Genomic DNA, 20,334 nt, shown 5'->3' on the forward strand with positions numbered 1-20,334 from the left:
AGACATAAATACAACTAATATATGCAATTTTTCTAAATGTGGCTCAAATTATTTGCAACTCTTTTCCTTATCGATTTTTTCAGTCTCCCGGAAATAAGGAAAAAAGAACTTGTCTCCTTATTGGATCTCGTTGTACTTGAACTTATGCAAATTGAAAATATTTCTCATGAAAAGTGTTGCATAGTCATTAAAGGATTTTAATTTGCGGCCCCGTTATATACATTAAATTAAGGCATGGCAAATCCTAAATATGCCGATTTACCTGGAATTGTAAGCGAAAAATATATTTTTTAATAAATTATTTTTTTTTTTATAATTGGCTAGGCGGGATGAATATGTGGATCAAATGTTTCGACATTGATATTAATGTTTTGTGAATGTTCATTATTTTTTTAACACAATTTTTTTTTTTGCAATATTTAGCTCGTAACATAATTTTCTTTTTTGATTGTCTTTTAAAAGCAGGGAAATAAGAACTTACCATTCTCTTTTGAACCTCTTTTTACTTGAACTTCTGCAAATATTTCTCATAATGTGTCACATAGTCATAAAATCTCTTTAGTAATTTAAAGCCCAGTTATAAATTTATTTTATGCCTTCTAATGAAAGACATGGCAAATCCTAAATATGCCGATTTACCTGGAATTGTAAGCGAAAAATTTATTTTTGAAGTAGAAGATTTCTATTTTCAATGGATAACTAGAAATAAATATGCCAAAGAAATATAGTTTCAGCGTTGAAATTATTATTTTTTAATTCTCATTGTTTTCTTCAAATGTTTGAGTTTCAGATTTTAAAGTAAAAATTTGAGTTATTGTTATCAGGATATTAAGCGAAGTGGAAAGTTTTTAGATCAGAGATGCTTCAATTGAGTGCTCCTTGGAGAGGGGTAGGGTCGGAACGAAAGGGCAGGGGACAATTGCTCAAAGCGGCAAAATTTAGAGGTGGCAGTTTTATGAGGGAACAAAGAACACTTATAAAGTTATAGAATTTTAAATATGTGGGAGCGGCAAAATCCTAGTTAAGGCCCTGTGTAGGAGGCTTGTGTACCTGAGTATATCGGGGTCGAGCCTGGGTGCTTGAATTGCATTAAAAGGGACTCGTGATCATGAGATCTGGTACTATGATTTGAAAGAGTAAGCATGCTAACTGGTAGGCTGATAATTCCAGTCAGATAGGGCAAAACGTTTCGTTCATTGCCAATCTATATCTGTACTCTCGGAGAGTGGGTTGCGTACTGTGTATGCGTTGAGCGTCAAATGTAACATTTTTTTCTTTTTTTGTGTTTTACTTCACAACTAATTAAAATAAGTACTTATTTTAATTAGTTGTGAACCACTCCGTATTGCTTTGCAAACTCTCTTACCAACTCTGCCACACCTTGCGTCTGTGAATCGAAAGAAAAATTAATACTGGCTGGGGTTAAAGTGAGAAATTTTGTTTCCAGTTAGGAGCCTGCTCTTAACATCACTTGCTCTGGTGCCCATGAGACGACAGCCATACTTGTTTATTCACCTTGTTTTTTCCCCCCAGAAATGCATAAGCAGTGTCACCTGCACTGTGTCCCTCCTACCCATCTTGATATATCTGCCTACCGAAACAGTACTTGCTCTTGAAACTCATGGTATGAAATCTCTAACAAAATTTAACACCAGGGTCCCTATGTGTTCAAGGTCCCCACTGGCAATATCTAAATGGGAGCCCAAACATTAAGACTGCCTTGTGCATGTTTGCCCCTAGACATGCATGGGAGGCTTGCATTCCCTTCAAGATACGTAGATGGCAGGAGTGTGTACCCCTTCACACTTTTCTCTCTAAGCTACACGCATGTTGAAAGTGCTTTGGTGCATGTGCAAAACTATGAAATGCACTATTGATCAGTGGTTCTCAAATGTTTGTTACCTATGGTGCGCTTGTCTCAGTTAATGTGTTTTACTCGGCTCCTCCCAAAATAGTCTGACAAAGAACCACTTCAGAACACTGAACAAGCACATATCAATTTCAATTGGCTCGTCTGTGCACAGGTTGTTGGACACTCTCTCTTAGGAGGCATACATATACGGAGATTATATTTCCCATACACTGTTCAGACATATGTAGTACCTGTCAGTGTGCTGACAGTAGGCCAACTTATGCATGGCCCTACATCCTAGAGCGGGACTTCTAGACTGGAGCCTGTGGCAGGCCCTCAGACCAGACTTTTCACGGCCCTTTTATTGTTAATTCATAGCGTGAAAAAAAAAATAGAATAGTCCCAGGTCTAAAGCCATGCCAGCCCCACCCTTGTAGCCGCTATGTGAGCATCGTGCTGGACTCTTGTCCTAAGGATACAGGTTCGAACCTCGATTGACGACACAGTGGTCTGCTGAAGTTGGTTTTCTGTGGTTTTTCAGCTTTGAGTCCCAAATGTGAGCTGATCTCCCATTTGGAAAAAGTCTTTCCACAGAGAGCAGGCAGGCCTGCAACACGATACTTACAAAACATGAAAATTCAAGCATTTCCATCTTTACTTTAAAAAAGGGAAGGCAGATGGCAGCGTGAACATAAAACAAGTGCAACTTGACAAAAATTTGTTAAGGTCAAGCATACACTCAGATCACATATTTTCTCTCTCTGGCATGTGCCAATTCGTTAGAAATTCCTTAGAGGAATGTGTACGAGGTGCATGTTCGGTTAAGAAGTTGTATTAGTCCCACCCTTCTGTGGGGGCCATGGATTTGTGCAGCTCCTGTTCTGGAGGTCGTATGCCATTGAAACTTGGTATATACGCTGTATGATCAACAGGAAAAATTAAAATTCTATAAAAAAGTGTCACTTTTTCACCTGGTGGTCGAAAATTTTAATTTTTTTAAATCTTGTAAATCTCTCATGGTTTCATTAATACATCCTAAACATTTGGCTGCATTCGGAAAAACTACTCAGAATATTGAAATTTTAAATATAATCACCCTGTGCTTTGTGAACCATTTCCCCATAGAGGGATATAACTTGGGTGACCATACGTCCGGTATTTCCCACGACAATCTGTTTTTTTTTTGTTTTTTTTTTTTTGGCCGTCCCGACTTTTTGGCAAAAGTGTTCAGTTTTTTACATAACGCCTACTGGGATTTTTATTCTTTATTGAAGTCAAAGATTGAAATTATTGTTTCAACTCGTAATTATATTATGATAATTGCGACTATAAATATGAACATTAATCTCCCACATTTGTCTTGGTGAATGTTTTATTTCGTGGAATTCATTTTAATCCGCTGCAATTTGCAGTAATGCTTCATTTCCTGCCATTTCAATTTTTCCTGTAATTTCAGCATTGTTTGGCAACTTTGTTCACTTTTATCATCATTCTTCGCGATAATTGGCAATGTCTCATATTTTCCCGTATTTGGAATCCCAATTTCCCATATTTCTCTCGAGGTAATGTGGCCACCCTAAATATGACATATTGCCATTCCACACACAGGGGAAATAGATCTGCACATGTGTAATAAAAATTATAGGGAACTTTGTCCACTGATATATGTGTAAAAGTTGGCAGTTGCTCAGAATGCAGCGTTAGGATCTTTGTTCAGTAAATGATGTTAAATATTTTATTTCCATCGTTGGTTTTTTTTCTTTTTTTTAAATTTCGAGATATAATTTCATTAATATTTTGATTTTTTTCATCAGGAATTGAAATTCATAATATATTATGTACAAGCTATGAAATAATCATATTTTTTTAATTTTGAAAAGTCTTTTTTAATGTCAAAATTGATGTTTTTATTTCTAGGCCAGGGATCAGCCTGATGTTTACGAAACAAATGAGTTGCCAGAGTCTGATCAAAGTCATTCCATTGCTGAAGCTGTCATGGTAAACTTTTTCAATATATTTTTTCAACTCTATGCCACCCATGTTAATAACAATAATAATACTGATGTGATAACAATAACAGTGTTTCTGATTTAATCCAAATGCTGTTCAGGTGCATCAAGTTGACTAATAACGGCTCGTGTGCATAGCAAATATTAGTCATATGGTCCTGGCGGAGACCGTATGACTTTTCTTTCTGAGTTCACTTTGGCATAAAATCCTCAAAATATCTTAGAAAAAATATCTTAGCTCAGAAAAAGCCGTCTATCTTTATGCACATTTATTGCATACATGTTCCTTTTTTTTTATACGCAAAAGTTGTTAAATAAATTTTTATTTAAATTTTCACTGCTATATTTTTCATATGATATGCTATATATTTCACTGCTATATATTCATAATAATATTTAATTTAACATTACCTTAAATTAAATTTTTTTTAAAACATTGAAATTGAAAATTTCTATACGATTATTTTGAAATATGTAACAAGCCGTATAGAATCATAAAGCGGACCATAGTTTGCCCATCACCAAACTAAGAACAACATAGGTAAGAGTAAGTATGAATGTGTAGGTCTCTCTAAGACCCCCCCTCCACTACTCCTTGAAAGCCAATTTCATTGTTCTTTTCGGGTAATCAGGTTTGAGTAATTAGAAAGTCTTGCCACAGAGAGCAACAGGCCTACAATTGTAAAATCTTCAAGCATTACACTTCACTCATAGTTCGAAAAATATGTGGTAGATGGCAGCATTATAACAAGCATTACACAGAAACAAGCTTCACAATATGAACACGCATATTCCAACATGTACCAATTCTTTAGAAGTTCCACAGAAGAATATGGAGAGGTACATGTGTGTGGTAGTAGTAGTAATTTGAGGTAGCCTCGGTCAACTCAGTTTGAAACTCAACTGTATTTTTGTTACAGCACAGTTATGACGATAAATTCTTTGCCCCTAAAATTTGTCATGTAGAAGAAAATTTAAATTACCTGAGAATATATTTTTCCTTGAAAATTTTCTCTTTTTCAATTTTCATTTTTTTTTTTTTAATTTTAGGATCAGAGTGACAGCGTGGAGCCCATCACTTTGACTGCTTCTGAGGCATACGGTCGTTTCAAAGGAAAATCGCTAGATTCTCAGAATGTGGGTAAGCATGGTTGCGTTGATATTTATTCATGTTTTAAAAATTGCATCCCTCAAATATGACAAGTTAATTTTCGAATTTGCGTAATTCATTTGTCCAAAAATAACTTCTGAAAATTTAACCCTTTCAGCAGCAATCTTAAAATATCTCATCAAACTTGATCTGTTCTATTTCAGCCACCCCGAATATCTCAGCTTCTAAAAACGCGTTGAAGTTGTTTTTACAGTAAAATATGTTTTCCATCTCCTCCTCCAATTAGATCATCTGCCATTGGACGGAGTCAGCTCTTGTTCTAGGTTAGATAAGAGGAGTGAGAGAAAGAAATATAAGCTCACAGTATAAATAATACAAAAAGGTGTTTTTTTTCCCAAAAAAAAAAATCCTCTTCCTAGAAAGCCACATTTGTCATGGTAGGTGTTTTTGTATCGCAGTGAGGGAAATAAAAGCGATGGGCGGAGTAAATTTTCTTGTTGGGGGGGGGGGGAGAAGTTATCAGCTCGTAATTGGAAGAAAAATAATTCTTAAAGTAGGTGGTGATTTGTGAAGTTTTTGCAATTTCAAATGTTAGTTATAATGTAGATCAGGAAAAATTTAAAAACTGCTTAAGGGCTTCAACAGAAACAAATGGTGTTGAACAATTATGGTGTCAAAAAATATGTTTATTTTCTAAAAAATCTTGAAGTTAGCGGTACACATTTTCTCCTAGATGAAGTTTTCATGTATTTCTTCATTTTGCTTTGTATGCTGTTAACTTAGAGGTTTAAATTATCAATTAGTTTTGAAACAACTTCGATAAAAACAGTTCAGTGTTAAACGCTGTCTGAAAATTTAATTTCAGATTTCACCGATAGCATTGCACGTAAGCGAAGAACTGGGTATGACACAAGATCCGGTCATTGGGAAATGGTATGCTTTTCTTCTTTATTTTCATCATTTCTTAGAAGGTGAAAACAATATTTTATGAGTGGGGAATTTTAATTTTTTTGATGATTTTTTTAGTCACATGACAAATACACTAAGCCTACATTGTACAACCTGATTATAGCTGTTAGCTTTGACTTGTTTGAAGCCACTGTGCTTTAGTATTTTCAAATAATTTTTTTTTTTCATCTTTTTTTTTTTCTTTCTTGCATGTTTAAAGCTCATGAGATAAAGCACTTTTAGTGAATATTTTTGCTAGTATACAGTGGAACCTTGATATAATGACACTCTAAAGACCAAGAAGAAATATTGTTGTAGAGGAATTATCGTTATATTGAGAGGCAGCGGTTTAACCTTAGAGCAAAGGTTCTCAAACTGTATGCTGCCAACCTTTGTCCGGGGTGCCAAGAAGCATCGGCCCTCGCCAAAGTTTCTTGAAGCGTTCCTTTGTTAAACTGCTTTGGGCAGCCACAATCCTAACGTTGATAAGGAAAAGGGACGATGCAGATAGGAAAAGTTTTAGAACCTCTGCATTAGAGAATAGACATTTACAAGATTTCGAAAAAAAAAATATTGTTGAGGGAATTATTATATAGAATATTGTTGCAGCAAGGTTTCACCGTAATTGTTTTAAATTGATCAGTGGCGATTTAAAACATTCTATTTATATCTTTGTATTATCATTGTATAGAAGATTAGTCTTATTTTTACAGTGATTTATCTAAGTTAAAATATGCTGCATTATTTGTGTAGTAAAAAAATTATGTAGGCTGTTTAACATGTGTTCGTGATTGATTTTTAACATGTTTTTAAACTTTGCATCAATTTATTCTGTGTTAAATACAAAACTTACACCTAGCAACTACCCAACAAATTGGTGTGATGGCTGACCTCACATGATTTCTCATTCAGCCTTTATATATCTTCAAATATGCACAGGCAGTGCTCCCACTCATCTTACTTTTTGGTAAAATGTCCTACTTTCTCAGTTTTTTCTTACTTTTTGATTTTTGTCTTATTTTTCTTACTAAATCCTATTAACAAAATCTGTGTAATTGGTTTTTAATTGAGCAGTAAATCATCCATATATTGTCAAATATTAAAAATGTTGTGATTGCAATTAATGATTCTGCCAAAGCAGAAATTGTACCATTTTCAAGTTATTTGTAGGGTGTATGTGGATCATTTGGTTTATTAATTTTTCACTTGATTAGCTTGACAGTTCAACAATTAGAGTAGTCATTAAAAACTTTAGTCTGGATGGAAAAAATAATTTTGTAGTTATTACTTCATGGTCTTGGTCTGTAACTAACACACTCTCTCATCATTCAAAATTATAGTCTATATTTTGTGTGTAGGTGAAACAACAGTTTGCATTACAAAGCAGTTGGATGCATAGGCCTATTCTAAGTTTGTTAATTCTGATGCTACCCAATAGCATTCAATTGTCTTCTGTATTTTTAAGGCATGAAGAGGCATAACAAATATTTACAAATGTTTAGCAAAGAGCTAGAAATTAAAGTGCTTCATTTGTCAAAAATTATTACATGGGTATTGATCAGAAAAATGTAAACAAATCCCTTTAAAAATAAAGATGGACAGCATAGTAAAACCATCTCGTTCATCTTGGCCTATTTACAATGGATCTTGTAATTTACTCATTTTGCACTGTGCTTTTGGAAGTGGTCTGGAAGAAGAGTCATTCTTAAAAAAACCTGTGTGTTCATAATTTGCTGTGCTTTGCTGAAGAGAGTTGACAAGTTGGAGTGTGGAAGAATTAAAAAAAAATGTAATATATATTGTAAGGAGCAACGGAAAAAAAATTTCTGTGGTTGCTATATAGTACACTGTATTGGCCAAAAAGTTTTTACTAAGTGTTTACTTACTGTTTTTACTAAGTCATTTTGCTTTGGCTCAAGTCAATTTTACAGGATATGGAAATAGCGCTACAAGAAAAATTAACTTAAAAACTTTTTTAAAAAATTTAGGGATTTTTTTATTTTATTATGCTATGATTATGTTTATAGCATATAGAAATGTCCTCTCCACTTGTCAATACAAGATTCATCGAAAGACTGGTTATTTGTGGAGATGAAGATTACAAGGAAGAAAATTCATCAATGAATGAATCAGATGAATTTTCTTCCTTGTAATCTTCATCTCCACAAATAACCAGTCTTTCGATGAATCTTGTATTGACAAGTGGAGAGGATGTTTCTATATGCATATGGCCATCTGGTTGGCCTTTGTCATTCACGAGCTATTAGTTGATTGTTGACGCCGTCCATGTACGGTGCCTTTCAACATATATATATATATATATATATATATATGCTCCAAATTTTAAATATTCTATCTGCTTCCATAGCTTAGATGGTAGAGCACTCGTCCGGCAAGCGAGAGACCGGGGTTCGAGTCCCCATGGGGGCAGTGATGAATTTTCTTCCTTGTAATCTTCATCTCCACAAATAACCAGTCTTTCGATGAATCTTGTATGATTATGTTGTCTATTGGGGGGGGGGGGGGGAGGACCCTCCTCACCCTACCCTACTTTTTAGTCCTGCTTTTTCCTAATTTTTTGAGTGGGAGCCCTGGCACTGGTCAAAAAAATTATTTTGGTGGTTTCAAATGTAAGAAGTGTTTTTATTTTCATTAGAGAATGACTTCATTGTTGTAAAACATAATTTCCTTCTTTCTATTAGTTGGACAGTGCATCTAAGGGAGATGAAACTCCATTTCAAGCATTTAATAGACTACAGTTTGAAGTCAAGGAGTTGATAGAGAAGGTTCAAGACATAAAAGTAAGTTTCTATGTTATTTTGGATTTAACAATTTTTACTTTTAATTTTATTCTTTTAGTGATTCAGGTCCATATCTGATCTGATTCCAAGAATATTTTCCTCTTTCGAATGAAATTTATTTCATGTTTTGCAAGATATATATATATATATATATATATATTTATTTATTTTTAGGAAATTCCAGAAGATAAACAAATGCCTCCAGTTGCTTTGTTAGAGCAAATTCAGATTATCCAAAAAGATTTGCAGGATTTGCATATGGAGCAGATTTTAGGTTCTGAAACAATCAAAGACATGTCTGACCCAATCAACTCTTCGCACAAGTGAGTAAGCTGTAATCAACAAATTTGTATGGTATATATCTGGGGTTTATAAATCCCAAGGTCACAATCTTAATCTTTTGTCACGATAAACTGAAAAATCTTTTAAAGGTATCCCCTGATTTTTTTTTTATAGCAAACTCCTCCTGCAAATGGAAAATTTCAAGAAACTTTCAGCCTCTGAAAAAAAATCAAAACCCGCTGCTGTGAAAGCTTCTCCCAGTGATGTGATGACGTACGAGCTTTACGTGAAGCCTGAACAGTCCAAACTTGAAGAAACAGCTAAAGTAATCTTTCATTTTTTTTTAATCATCATTATAAGAAACATCACTTTTTTTTTTAAAAAAATGGAATTTTGAGAAAAAAAACATTTGTTTCATGAAGAAATTTTCTGCATTTATGGTACAGTAAAACCTCTCAATAATGGCCACTAACAGGACTGTGAAAATATGGCTGCTGTTGTGAAGTGGCTGTTTGTGGGAATGGTCATTTTATTTCTGAAAAAAAAAACACCCCTAAAATTTGCAATCTGTATATAACAGGTAAATTGATAATCCATTTTGTAATTGATTATGATAATAATATTGATTATATTAGAACATATGTATACATTATATTGATACAGTTGATGCACAATATAACGATTCCCCCCCCCCCTTCATCCCCCCCAAAAACGGATGGTATATTGGGAATGTTATATGTGGAAATTATCATTGTTTGGAGTTCCCGTTAGAGGAGGTTTCACTGTACACATAAATTTTGGTGATTGATAAACATACATTCATAGTATCTTAGAATACTTAAATAAAAGTGATTGAAATAAGTATTAGATAAAATTAGAATCTAGTGGAACTATAGTCCGTTTCAGGTTAACTTTGCAGTGAAGAGGAAGCTACGAGGGAACCGCATCACTCGTTGCTATGACAACGAAAGTCTCTTAACCAATGTATCGATGCACAGCCTCGGTAAGGTATGGCTGATTCTCGCCAATCTTGCAGAAAAAAATATTTTTTTCGTATAACATAATGCTTGTAGAAAAAATTGCAGGCAGTTAGTAACAATTAGCTAATGAAAAAAAAAACAACAACGTCGATACTTTCAGAAATTAAAATGCGGTTTTTGAAAAAAAAATCATTTTTTTTATTGAAAAGTATCTTAGTAACTCCTATTAACCCGGTTTTCACGTTTGAATTTGGGAATAGCCCCAAATAATAATAATAAAAATGATAAGGCAAAATTTAGAATTCTTTTACTCACTTTTCTTGCCGAAATTTCCGTCGCTCACCCACCCGAACGCATATACGTCGATGTCACTTGTTATCACTACAGTTTTAGTCCTTTTTTACGGATTTTCATTCTATGGAATCCTCACTTGAAGTTGTAGAACTATAGGATTCTCTATTACTTATTAATTGTTGTTGCTCCAACATGTGTTCCATCAGGCCATCTGCAATCCAAAATTCCTCTTCTTTTCAATAACGTGCTTTATGCATTATTGCCAAAAAGAACGGAGAACGTTTTAGCGTGTCTATCTCTGGTGAAAAGATACAACTGTCACAGAAGGAAAAAATACACTGCAAGCCTAAACCATTGTGGGTCTCTCTCTTGCTTATTTATATTTATCTGGAGAGACAGCCTCTGTGTGTGTGTGTGTGTACAAAAGAGACATTACTTATGTCAACACCCTCCGCTATCGGAATTCAGAAACCACCCCTATCCCACGAACACGGCAAGAAATAGATAATTAAAAAAAGGGAGGGGCGCCTGGAACCGTAACTTACACCCATAAAGAGAACCTCTCGCAACGGTATCGGCGCTGTCGTGAAAGAGGGACTTTTCCTGTAATCTGTGAGTGAATATCTGAATTCGTTGGAGGTTATTTTCGGGAGAAAAAAAAAACCTGATTGAATATTCGTCTGGGTGTGTAGGCCTATAACTACATGCAAAACTGAATGAAAAATTGTATCTATTGGAAAATTCAACAAAATGATGATATAGTATATATATATAATTATGCAACCAAAAAAAAACCACGACAGTGATATTGGCGGGGAAAATTTCTTGGAAATCGCACCAAAATGTTCTTGAGCTCGCCATGGATTTTTGATAATGGTAACCAATATTTTTTCTAATTTAAAAATTTTTAACAAATATACATTGGTTCAAAACGGTATTTTTTCAGTATCTTTTTCGAAATCATAAAAAAAATTGAAATATTCTATATAAATGATCATCAGACACCTCCGATGTATGGGAGCTATATTGTGCGGCGAAGGAATACACTCTCTACCTTTCTCTTCACTGCAAAGTTAACCTGAAACAAACTATAAATATTTATTCTTTTGAATTTGGTATTTCAAAAAATGTATATATAGTTGTCTCCACATAACTGAATTGCTTTGTTCTATAAAAAAAAATCTCCAGATAAGTAATTTTCTATGTAGTCTAAGTTAACTGAATGAATGAAAGCCAGAACTTTGCCACTGGACTTTCCCATTGCCAAGATGTCTTCCAGCCCAGCTTCGTGTCAGAGTCTGGAAAGTATAAGTTAACTGAAATGTAAGTGATCCAGTAAAAATGTTGTTTTTGCAAAAATCTGTTATATAGACTGTTGCTGAGCTTAATTTTAACAATTGGGGGCATTGATTAACCTAACATCTTTGACCTTAGCCCTAAATAGGGCCTATCCTCAGGTCTCCCATTGAGTCAGGTCATGGACTGCTGTAGTTGTTTTGGTTAATGAAAAATGTTCTCCTGAGTTCTCAAGGTCATTTTGAATTTTGAGCTTTTCAAGTGTAAAACTGCCTAAGATTATAAACATTTTGGTGCAGAAATTAAAATCTAGAATTAATTTTGAGGTCCACATGCGCATTTTATTTAGCTGATGGGCTTTTTAAAGTGCTGTTTAGTGTCTCTTGCATGGTTTTTGTGAGGACTGATGAGGACATCAGTAGGAACATGGAACAAGCACAGTTTTGGCAACAGAAATACTTACAGCATGTACGGATTTGTTAGAAATTCTGCAGGTGCATATACGGTAGTAGTTTCTCTTCCACAGGTGAGGCGCAAACTTAGCCTAATCAAATTCTAGTTGAAAATTTTTCCTGTTATACAATTCTGTTTGAGCACTTAGGCTACTATGGAAGAGTAGATTAACTTTTCCCCCCAAGAATAACTTAAGAACTGTTAACTTAGGCTACTATTTTGTGCAATTCGTTGTTTTACTAGTTTTTTATATTTTAAATGATTTTTTTTTAATTTTCAATTTTTCCAGATTGCTGATTTAGAGCAAAGGCTGAAGAATTTGGAGAATGTTATTGGACAAGATAGAAGTAAAGTGGTAAAGTATATGTGCCCACTTATATAGAATCATCATTTTTGACTTTTTTCCTCTTCTGTGATTAGTTTTTCAAATATCTGTAGTTACGTGATAGACGTTGTTTAAATCCACCAAAAAAATTCCTTTTTTTTAGTTATGTATGAATTAAATTTACATTTCAATCAGCTCAACTGAATCATATTAGAAAAGGCTTCTTCAATTATGAGACTCTAGTCGTATGACTCTAGGTCATTTTAAAAGTGAAATAGTGGTTATAATAGCCGAGTTTCATGTTTCAGTAACAGTTATCTGCCTCTAATTTTTAAATTCATAAAGAAGTTATGCATACTAATTAAGAGCTCAAGATAATTATGTTGAATAATTTATAGCATATTTATGTCATTACTTTTAAGCTGATAGTAAACAAGAAGTATTGATTGAATAAAGTTTTTTTTTTTTTTACAAAATATTGATAAAGGTTTTTCAGATTTATATGGTTTTCCCATTAATAATTCATGATTTTCTTTACTTGAGAAATTCAATTTATCTTTATATTTTTAATTTATCTATTAGTTTTTTATTATCTCAATATATCATTCACATTTTTTTCTTCTAGAGCTTCTTAACAAGCAACACAAATGAAAAGAATATTGTGGTGAGTTTGCTTTTTTTTATTCCTCCTGTTTATTTTTTTCACGTTTCCGAAACTTATTTCTATCATCAATGTATCAGCAATGTATCACAGAGCTTTTAAATAATGTTAAGAAATTTAATATGATTGTAGCAGATAGTGTTTTTTCATTTTCATTATAGATTAAGAAATCTGCAAAGAAAGAGGGAACCTTGTTTCCTGTTAATAAAAAAGTTCCTCTCTATATTATCAGTTTGTGCATAGATTCCTTATACTAATATAATTTCAGGAACAAATCGGTTATTGATGGAAGGGTACGTAACTAACACTGTATCATCTTAGAAGATGAATCATATAGTCAAATCTCGAAGATGAAAAGGTTTCTTGCATTTACTGTACTAACTCAATGCATTTTCACCTCTGTGTTGAAACTATTTTTGGAAAACTCTATCTTGGATTCCAAGCCACAATAATAGTACAAATAAAACACACATTCCTTTTCTTCTGCATAAATCTTTTTTTAAATTTGAAAGAAACACTGATAAGAAAGAATTATTTGTCTTAAAACCCATTGTGTAGATTAGTGGTTCCCAAAGGGGGCAATATCATCCCCTGTGGGCGATTGAATAGTCCAAGGGGGCAGTAGAAGTTATGAGTTTAGTATAGGATCCTATGGGCTGCCTTGAGTTGGGAGCAATGGGAATAAAAATTTTCTAAAGAAGGGGGTGATGGAACAAAAAGTTTGGGAAACTAGTGTAGATGGATCTTGTCAAACATAGGTAGAGATACTATGATTGGTGGGAAGGGGGAAGTGATGGAGATTGCTTGTTCGGCATGGGGAAAAGTCAGCCAACAGTCATGTTGAAGGATCTGATGGTTCACTCAAATTTTAACGATTCTCAGAACAATGCTGCACCTCAACCGATTCTGAAATTATACTGAATGCATGGCCAACTATGATAACGAAAACGCAGGAGAAAATGATCCACAGAAACTAAAAAAAGTAACTTTGAAAAATGCCGAACATTCTGTAAAAATGCAGCATCATTTTCTGAAGCAAACAGTGGAGATAGGGCCAAAAATATTTCCAGCTGTTGCTAGTACAGATGGCATTGTGAAGGCTCAAGGACCAAAAAATATGCATCGATCTAAGTTTACAGATTATTATTTTAAATAAGGTATGAAAAAATAAAATTTGAATTGAACAAAATAAATTTAACATATTTTAGTGCATTTGCATTTTGTTTAATTGAACACATTTATTGTGTAACGTGAATTTCATCAGTACGTAGTAAAATATAATACTTATAATATACAGTGCTTTCGTTTTTATCAATCAAAATTTTCACAATGTTTGGAGTGCTTTTCCTTTCTTATGCAAAAAACTCTATCTCAAAAATTTTTTTGGTCCGGTCTGTTTCAAGATAGACTTATTACAGTCAAACCTTCTCTGCTTTAGCTTAAGAACCAACACATAACTCTCAAAATTTAAATTCTCTTATGGAGTGGCAAAAAGCAATCTTTTGATTATATAGTTTCTTCTGAGGCTTCTCATTAAGTCTCATAAACTTCACATCATATAAAAATTTCTTTTTAAGCTTTGTTTTGATTCTAGCAAAAATTTATACTGAGAATTAATGTAATCCATTGATATCATTCCCAGCGTGCAACTGCCACCATCTGTTGCGCTGATATAAACAAATTTATAAGTGCAGAATTTTATATTCATTTCCTACACTTTCATTTATTATATATAACTATTACTTTTTTAAAAGTGTGTGAATTTTCTGTAAATATATGCTCTGCAATGTTGATTGCCAGTGTGAGCCAAGTTGGCTTCTTGACAATTTTTTTCCTCTTGTTTTTTGTATAATATTGTTTTTTCAAAGAATAAAACTATGTTAAAATTAAAAATTAAAATCTCTGTATTGCAAGACTGGACAGATCTAATTTTTGACATGCCCTGGGCTTATAAAAATTTTGACTAGGCAAGAATCTTTTAACCCTAGAATGGTGCCTGAAAAATCTATGCTTAATGGTAACTATACATTGATGTGCACCTCTAAAAAAGTTACTATATCCTCTATAAATGACTTTTTTAATTTTTTTTCATACATTTTTCAACTCAAATAATCAAAGACTAGTTTAGGAAGTTTTTATTGTTAATGCATGTAATTAAAATAGCTATGTCTATTATACCACATCTCTTAGACATATAGGGTTTGTATACTGCTCTAGGGTTAAACATCAACGTACCCAGCGCTGGTATTTAAAACGCTGATTCTTGGGCACATGGTTTTGTTTTTTTGTTACATGCACACTAAACGTGTAAATTTATGAAGGTTTGTCCCACCCGACTACATATGGAATCCCACAATTTTGTGTATTTGAAGCATTATAGTGTGATATACAGTCTGACCACCTTAAGACAAACTATTTTAGCAGGGTTCAACAATGGTAATTTTCTGTCAATTGTCATTGTTTACAGGGTTTTTACTTTTTTTTTTTAGTCTGCTGTCAGTTTGCTCTCATCAAAGCTGAACCTTCTTGATCCTGCTTACCTGGACCAAATAGAGAACAGACTGGTTGTTTTAAACCAGTGTATGCAACAAATAGCTGAGAAGAAGCAGCAGACCGATGATGCTGAGAAGCAGAACAAAGTTGCTGAACTTTATGATCTTGCAAAAAAAGTCGAAGGCATGAGCTCTGGTCTGCCACAAGTTGTGGGAAGACTTGTGGCATTGAAAGAACTTCATGAACAGGGTAGAATTTTGTTTTCAATAGGAATTCTGAGAAAAAGTTCTGCACGAAATTTTTTTTCAAATTTTTATGGTAAAATTTATTTTTTTTAATATACAGTGATACTTCCAACTTAGGGGCAGAGCTGAAAGAATTTTCATTCAGAGAAGCGGAACTGGAGACTCAGGTCCTTCCTTTGTCTCGACAGCTATGCCTGTAGGGAAAACATTTCCATTTTAAGAAAGTGATGCAAAAAATCTTCTGTGTTTAGGTCTTTTGCCTATTGCAATTCATGGGATGAAAATTTTGTATTGAGGTTTAGATTTTTTTAAGCAATGTTTTGGCTCAGTGGTTCTCAAACTTTTGTCTTCTGCAGCTCCTTTGCCTTAGTAGGCATGTATCACTGGCTCCCCAGAATAGTCTAACAAAGAACCGCTTCATGGTATTGAAGAGGCACACATTAATAAGGGCAGTTCATAGCGGCACCCCCGACAGTAGTTGGTTCCCCAAAGAACTGTGGCACACACTTTGAGAGCCACTGCTTTAGTTTATTCTGGCAGTCACTGGTGGTTGGTAGGTGTATAAAAACATGTATTTACTACCAGTGATGGGACCAATGTAATTTTAATATTTAATAAATCTCCGGAGGCATTATAGTTCCCATGAAACAATGGGCTGAAATCAACTTGTGTGATTGAGTCAATATCTCTTTGTTGTTGGTAGGCTCTTGAATACAGATAGACACAATAAACTGGAATCATTCAAGTGTAGTCTTGTTTTAATACATTTCCTTTCAACAATTCATTTATTATATTAGAAGTATTTAAAGAAAATGATTCTAAAAAGAACTTTGAGTTACAGTAAATCTGAAGATGATTGGCGAGAAAATTCTGCTCGCAACACTGCTGCACTATGTTAACTTGTGCATCCATTTGAAACATTAGTAGGCTGAGGTATCATTGTACACATTTAAAATACTTTTGTTTTTTACAGCCTCCATTGATTCTAAATATCTATATTTTCCCATTTCAATTTTTAGCTCTGCAGTTCAGCAAGGCATTGACTCAACTTGATGCAACACAACAGCAATTAAATAGCTCTATCCACAACAATGAAACCCTTTTGAAAAAGGTGAATAGCTCTTTGGAAATTAGTGGCTTTCATTTTTAGTAGAAACATTCACACTGAAAGTACATAAATTTCTTGCTTTGATGATCACAGCTCATGCTTTTGTTTGTATGTCTGCTAAATTTCTGTTTAAGCCTTACAGTGGCAATCCCAAAATATCTTGGGTTACAGCATAAATAACAAGAAACAGTGGGCTTTTTCTCTTGTTTTTGATGTAAATACATCTTTTAAATCATCTGACGATACTGGGACCACTTGCAAAAAGTTATGTGAAAATTTGTTTTTAAATGCTCATATATTGGGAAGTACACAACGCAAGTCTAAAGCAATCGGGTCTGTCCAGCCACATTTTGGATGGACAGACCCGATTTTTCTCGACTTTTCACACAATTCCAGATCTGAAAAACTTATCTGACCTTGATCTTAACCAGATCTGATTTTCACAAAATACAAATTTATGAAACCAAAATTTGGCCTTTTATTTCTTTTGCGATAAATTAACAAGATTATTTTGCTTCCCACAAAACTACTTATTTTTCACAAAATTAATGACCCTTTTGAAAAAAAAAATTTTTTTACAAAAATAGGACTTTACAAAAAAAGTCTGGACAGACCCCTGGCAATGGTATCATCAGATACAAATACCAATCCAATGATAATACTCCAGTTTCAATATATTTTCTTGTCTGGGCACTGGGCTCGCTGCACTAATTTGTAATTTATAGTGTGGGAAAAAAATTCAAGAATTGTGTTCCGGGTGTCCATGCCCTGTCAGCCCAGTTCTTGTGGGGGACCCATGAAGTTGGTGCCTATCACGTGAGGCTAGGCACAAAAACATTCATGTCAAATGTGGTTGCTGAGTCTATGGGTTTATTATTTTGTGTTGGGGGATATTTACTCTCGCGATTGGGAAAAAAGATATTGAAAATAGGTGGTAATTTCTAGAAGGTTTCGTGATTTTCTCTGTGGCAGTTATAAAATGTGGATCAGGAAAATTTTGAAAACCGCTTGAATGGTTTAAGACTTCTTTTATTGAAAAAAAAACAAACTTACATTTTATTTCTATGCTTTAATATTTACTGCTGTTTTTTGGGAGAAATATTTATAAAATTTCATCCCATCCCAAATATGTATTGGGCAAGGGTTATTATATTCATAAATTTTATTATATTTGCAGGTCCAGGAAACGTTTGTGAAAAACAACGAAGTGATAGAGAAAAATATGTCAAGTATAAAAGCGAGAATTGAAGCTCTGCAAAAATAATCATTTAAATTATTTGAATAATCATTATGGTTTTTTTCCCTATGTTGTAAAATTTATAGAGCTGTCTAAAAATGGTGTATTTATGATTTTCTTTTCTATAATGCATAGATCTCCGCTACGTCGTCATTGCTCAATGTATTCACCAAGTTGATTATCTGTGTGCATTCCTCAATTAACGATGAGAGGGTTTTTCCCTACGTATCATGAACCACAGCTATTCTCTTTTTTGATTCAGGTTTCTTCTCACAATTTTCTGGTTTTGATTAATGTTATTTCATTTTCCATTAACACATCTCTTCAGGGGGTTATGAAGTATTTTAAACCTGTGATTTTCTCTTTGCCCTGTGCTACAAATTACTACAGCACCCCACTGTGGAGCCAATGACTCGCTATCATTTGTGATTGAAATGCATCACATTGCAACAGTTACAAGGTTACCTAAATGACAGATTACCTGTTCCAACCCTGAAATATAAGAAAATAACTGATATAGCATAATATGTGATTTACTCAAGATTGTGAACAATAAATTCTATTATGATTCAAACTCTGATTTTTATGGCATTGATTAAATCATGTGTGAATGGTTTTTTTTTCTTACATTTTAATCAAGCCCACGTAAAGTATTGTTAGGGAAATACTCGCCTACCAATTTTTTTTTTATCTGGTTCTAATACTTTTGATTTGTATCCGCGAGTAAGAAATTCATTTGATTTGACATTTGATTTTTTCTCCCTCCAAATATAATTAGTAATTGATAGAGAACTATTTTGTCTTTTAAGTTCATATAATATGCAGAAAGCGAATTGCGCATATGAAGTTATAAAGAAATTTGTCTGTTTTCTTGAATTTGTAATCGCCATGCAATTATTTTTTGCACAAAATAGGAATGAAAACTGATCATTTTATGGATTGTTTCTCTCAAGTGATATATATATTTTTTTTTTGTATGCCTTAATAATATAGATAACTTTATAAAATCGTTTTGGTTGTGTAATTTTGGATTGTGTCATGGAAACTGGTATTTATTTTCTTTTTTTGTCTGTATTAAAGTGGCAGCTTATAGCTTACTGTTTCTGTATTTACTGTTGAAAAGTCATTTTTTACATTGTGTGTTAAAGTTCTCTTAATGCTCTGTACGTCAAAATTGACTGAGTTCCAATGTTATTTTTGTCATGAATTCAAACTGACAATGGCCCCTGTAGCTAAAAGAAAATTGAATTCATTGAACACCGTCCCTGAAATATATCTGCTACTTACTGTATTTTAACTTGTGTAAGGAACCCCTTCTTGCCAAAAAGACCTTTTGAGTCTTTTGGCATGATGAAGAGACTTTTCATTTTTTGAATATGTTTACATTGGATGAACGCAGGTGTCGAGAAGATATGATCGAAGTGTTCAAAATTTTCAAAATGGGACAATGCAAAGCTATAGTGTCGCAGGGAATTTTTCTCTAATAGGGTTGTTAATAAATGGAACAGTTTACCCTCGGAGGTAGTAAATTGTAACACAATTGGCACGTTTAAAAAGAAATACGATAAACATGTCGGGGTAAATCGAGAAGCTATCCATACTTAGAATAAGACAACCATAAGTATTCTTTATGGGCATTGTATAATATTTTACGACGTGTATATACTGATTACAATTTTTGTTAATTGCATTTTTAATTGGGTTGCTGTATTTTTGAAATATATGACATCCATATTTTTATGGGCATCTTTTTCTCAGCCACCTTGTTGGGCATTTTGCCGCATTGTATTTGTCTGAGAACAAATTACAGAAATTTGATTTTACTTTTTTTGAAAATGAAATTTTCAGAAATATCCAGATTTTTTTTCTCGTGACCATCAACAGAATTTTCTAAAATTGTTACCGTTGCATGAGGCTACGTAAAATCATAATTGTTTTATCAAGTTAATTATCACTAATTGAGATAGATACACATGTATCGTACAACATTCCTTTTGCAATTGATGCTATGCATTGAAATACACTACTTTCAACGGCGGTTTTTTTTCATTGATTTCAGCAATAATTAGAAATTGCACGGAAGCTTGGCAAGTTTATCGGCTTTAGTCAAATCTGTATTAAAGATATTGAGCCGCTTTAGGACACTCACGTGCAAGGTTACCCTATTTGATGGTGGAAAAATAAGATGAGATTTTTTTTTTTCCTTCATGTTTTAGGGCAGCAGTTCTAAATAATTTTG

General features: G+C 33.5%; 1 protein-coding gene across 2 annotated transcripts; it reads left to right on the forward strand.

The window, feature by feature from the left end:
* Positions 1–119: 119 nt before the first annotated feature.
* DCTN2-p50 (dynactin subunit 2) lies at positions 120–19,192 on the forward strand. 2 transcript variants are annotated; one of them, XM_089244719.1, is made up of 12 exons: positions 120–270; positions 3,770–3,850; positions 4,912–5,002; positions 5,838–5,905; positions 8,623–8,721; positions 8,896–9,044; positions 9,178–9,328; positions 12,316–12,381; positions 12,977–13,015; positions 15,502–15,754; positions 16,770–16,861; positions 18,036–19,192. In XM_089244719.1, exons 1-12 carry the CDS (start codon positions 235–237, stop codon positions 18,120–18,122), a joined length of 1,212 nt encoding a protein of 403 aa, XP_089100845.1. In that variant the 5' UTR covers positions 120–234; the 3' UTR covers positions 18,123–19,192. The 2 variants fall into 2 exon arrangements, with proteins under 2 accessions (XP_089100845.1, XP_089100853.1); XM_089244727.1 differs by lacking the exon at positions 120–270 and adding an exon at positions 349–647.
* The last annotated feature ends 1,142 nt before the right edge of the window (positions 19,193–20,334 follow it).

The sequence above is a fragment of the Pholcus phalangioides genome, unplaced genomic scaffold (genome assembly GCF_987345545.1).
Source record: "Pholcus phalangioides strain wild (caught in Gottingen) unplaced genomic scaffold, Ppha-v1.0 ptg000003l_1, whole genome shotgun sequence".
Lineage (NCBI taxonomy): Eukaryota > Metazoa > Arthropoda > Arachnida > Araneae > Pholcidae > Pholcus > Pholcus phalangioides.

Coding starts and splice junctions, on each gene's coding strand:
- DCTN2-p50 (XM_089244727.1), top strand. CDS start 603: ATGAAAGACATGGCAAATCCTAAATATGCCGATTTACCTGGAATT. Junction 3,851..4,911: donor CCATTGCTGAAGCTGTCATG/GTAAACTTTTTC, acceptor TTTTAATTTTAG/GATCAGAGTGACAGCGTGGA. Junction 5,003..5,837: donor GCTAGATTCTCAGAATGTGG/GTAAGCATGGTT, acceptor ATTTAATTTCAG/ATTTCACCGATAGCATTGCA.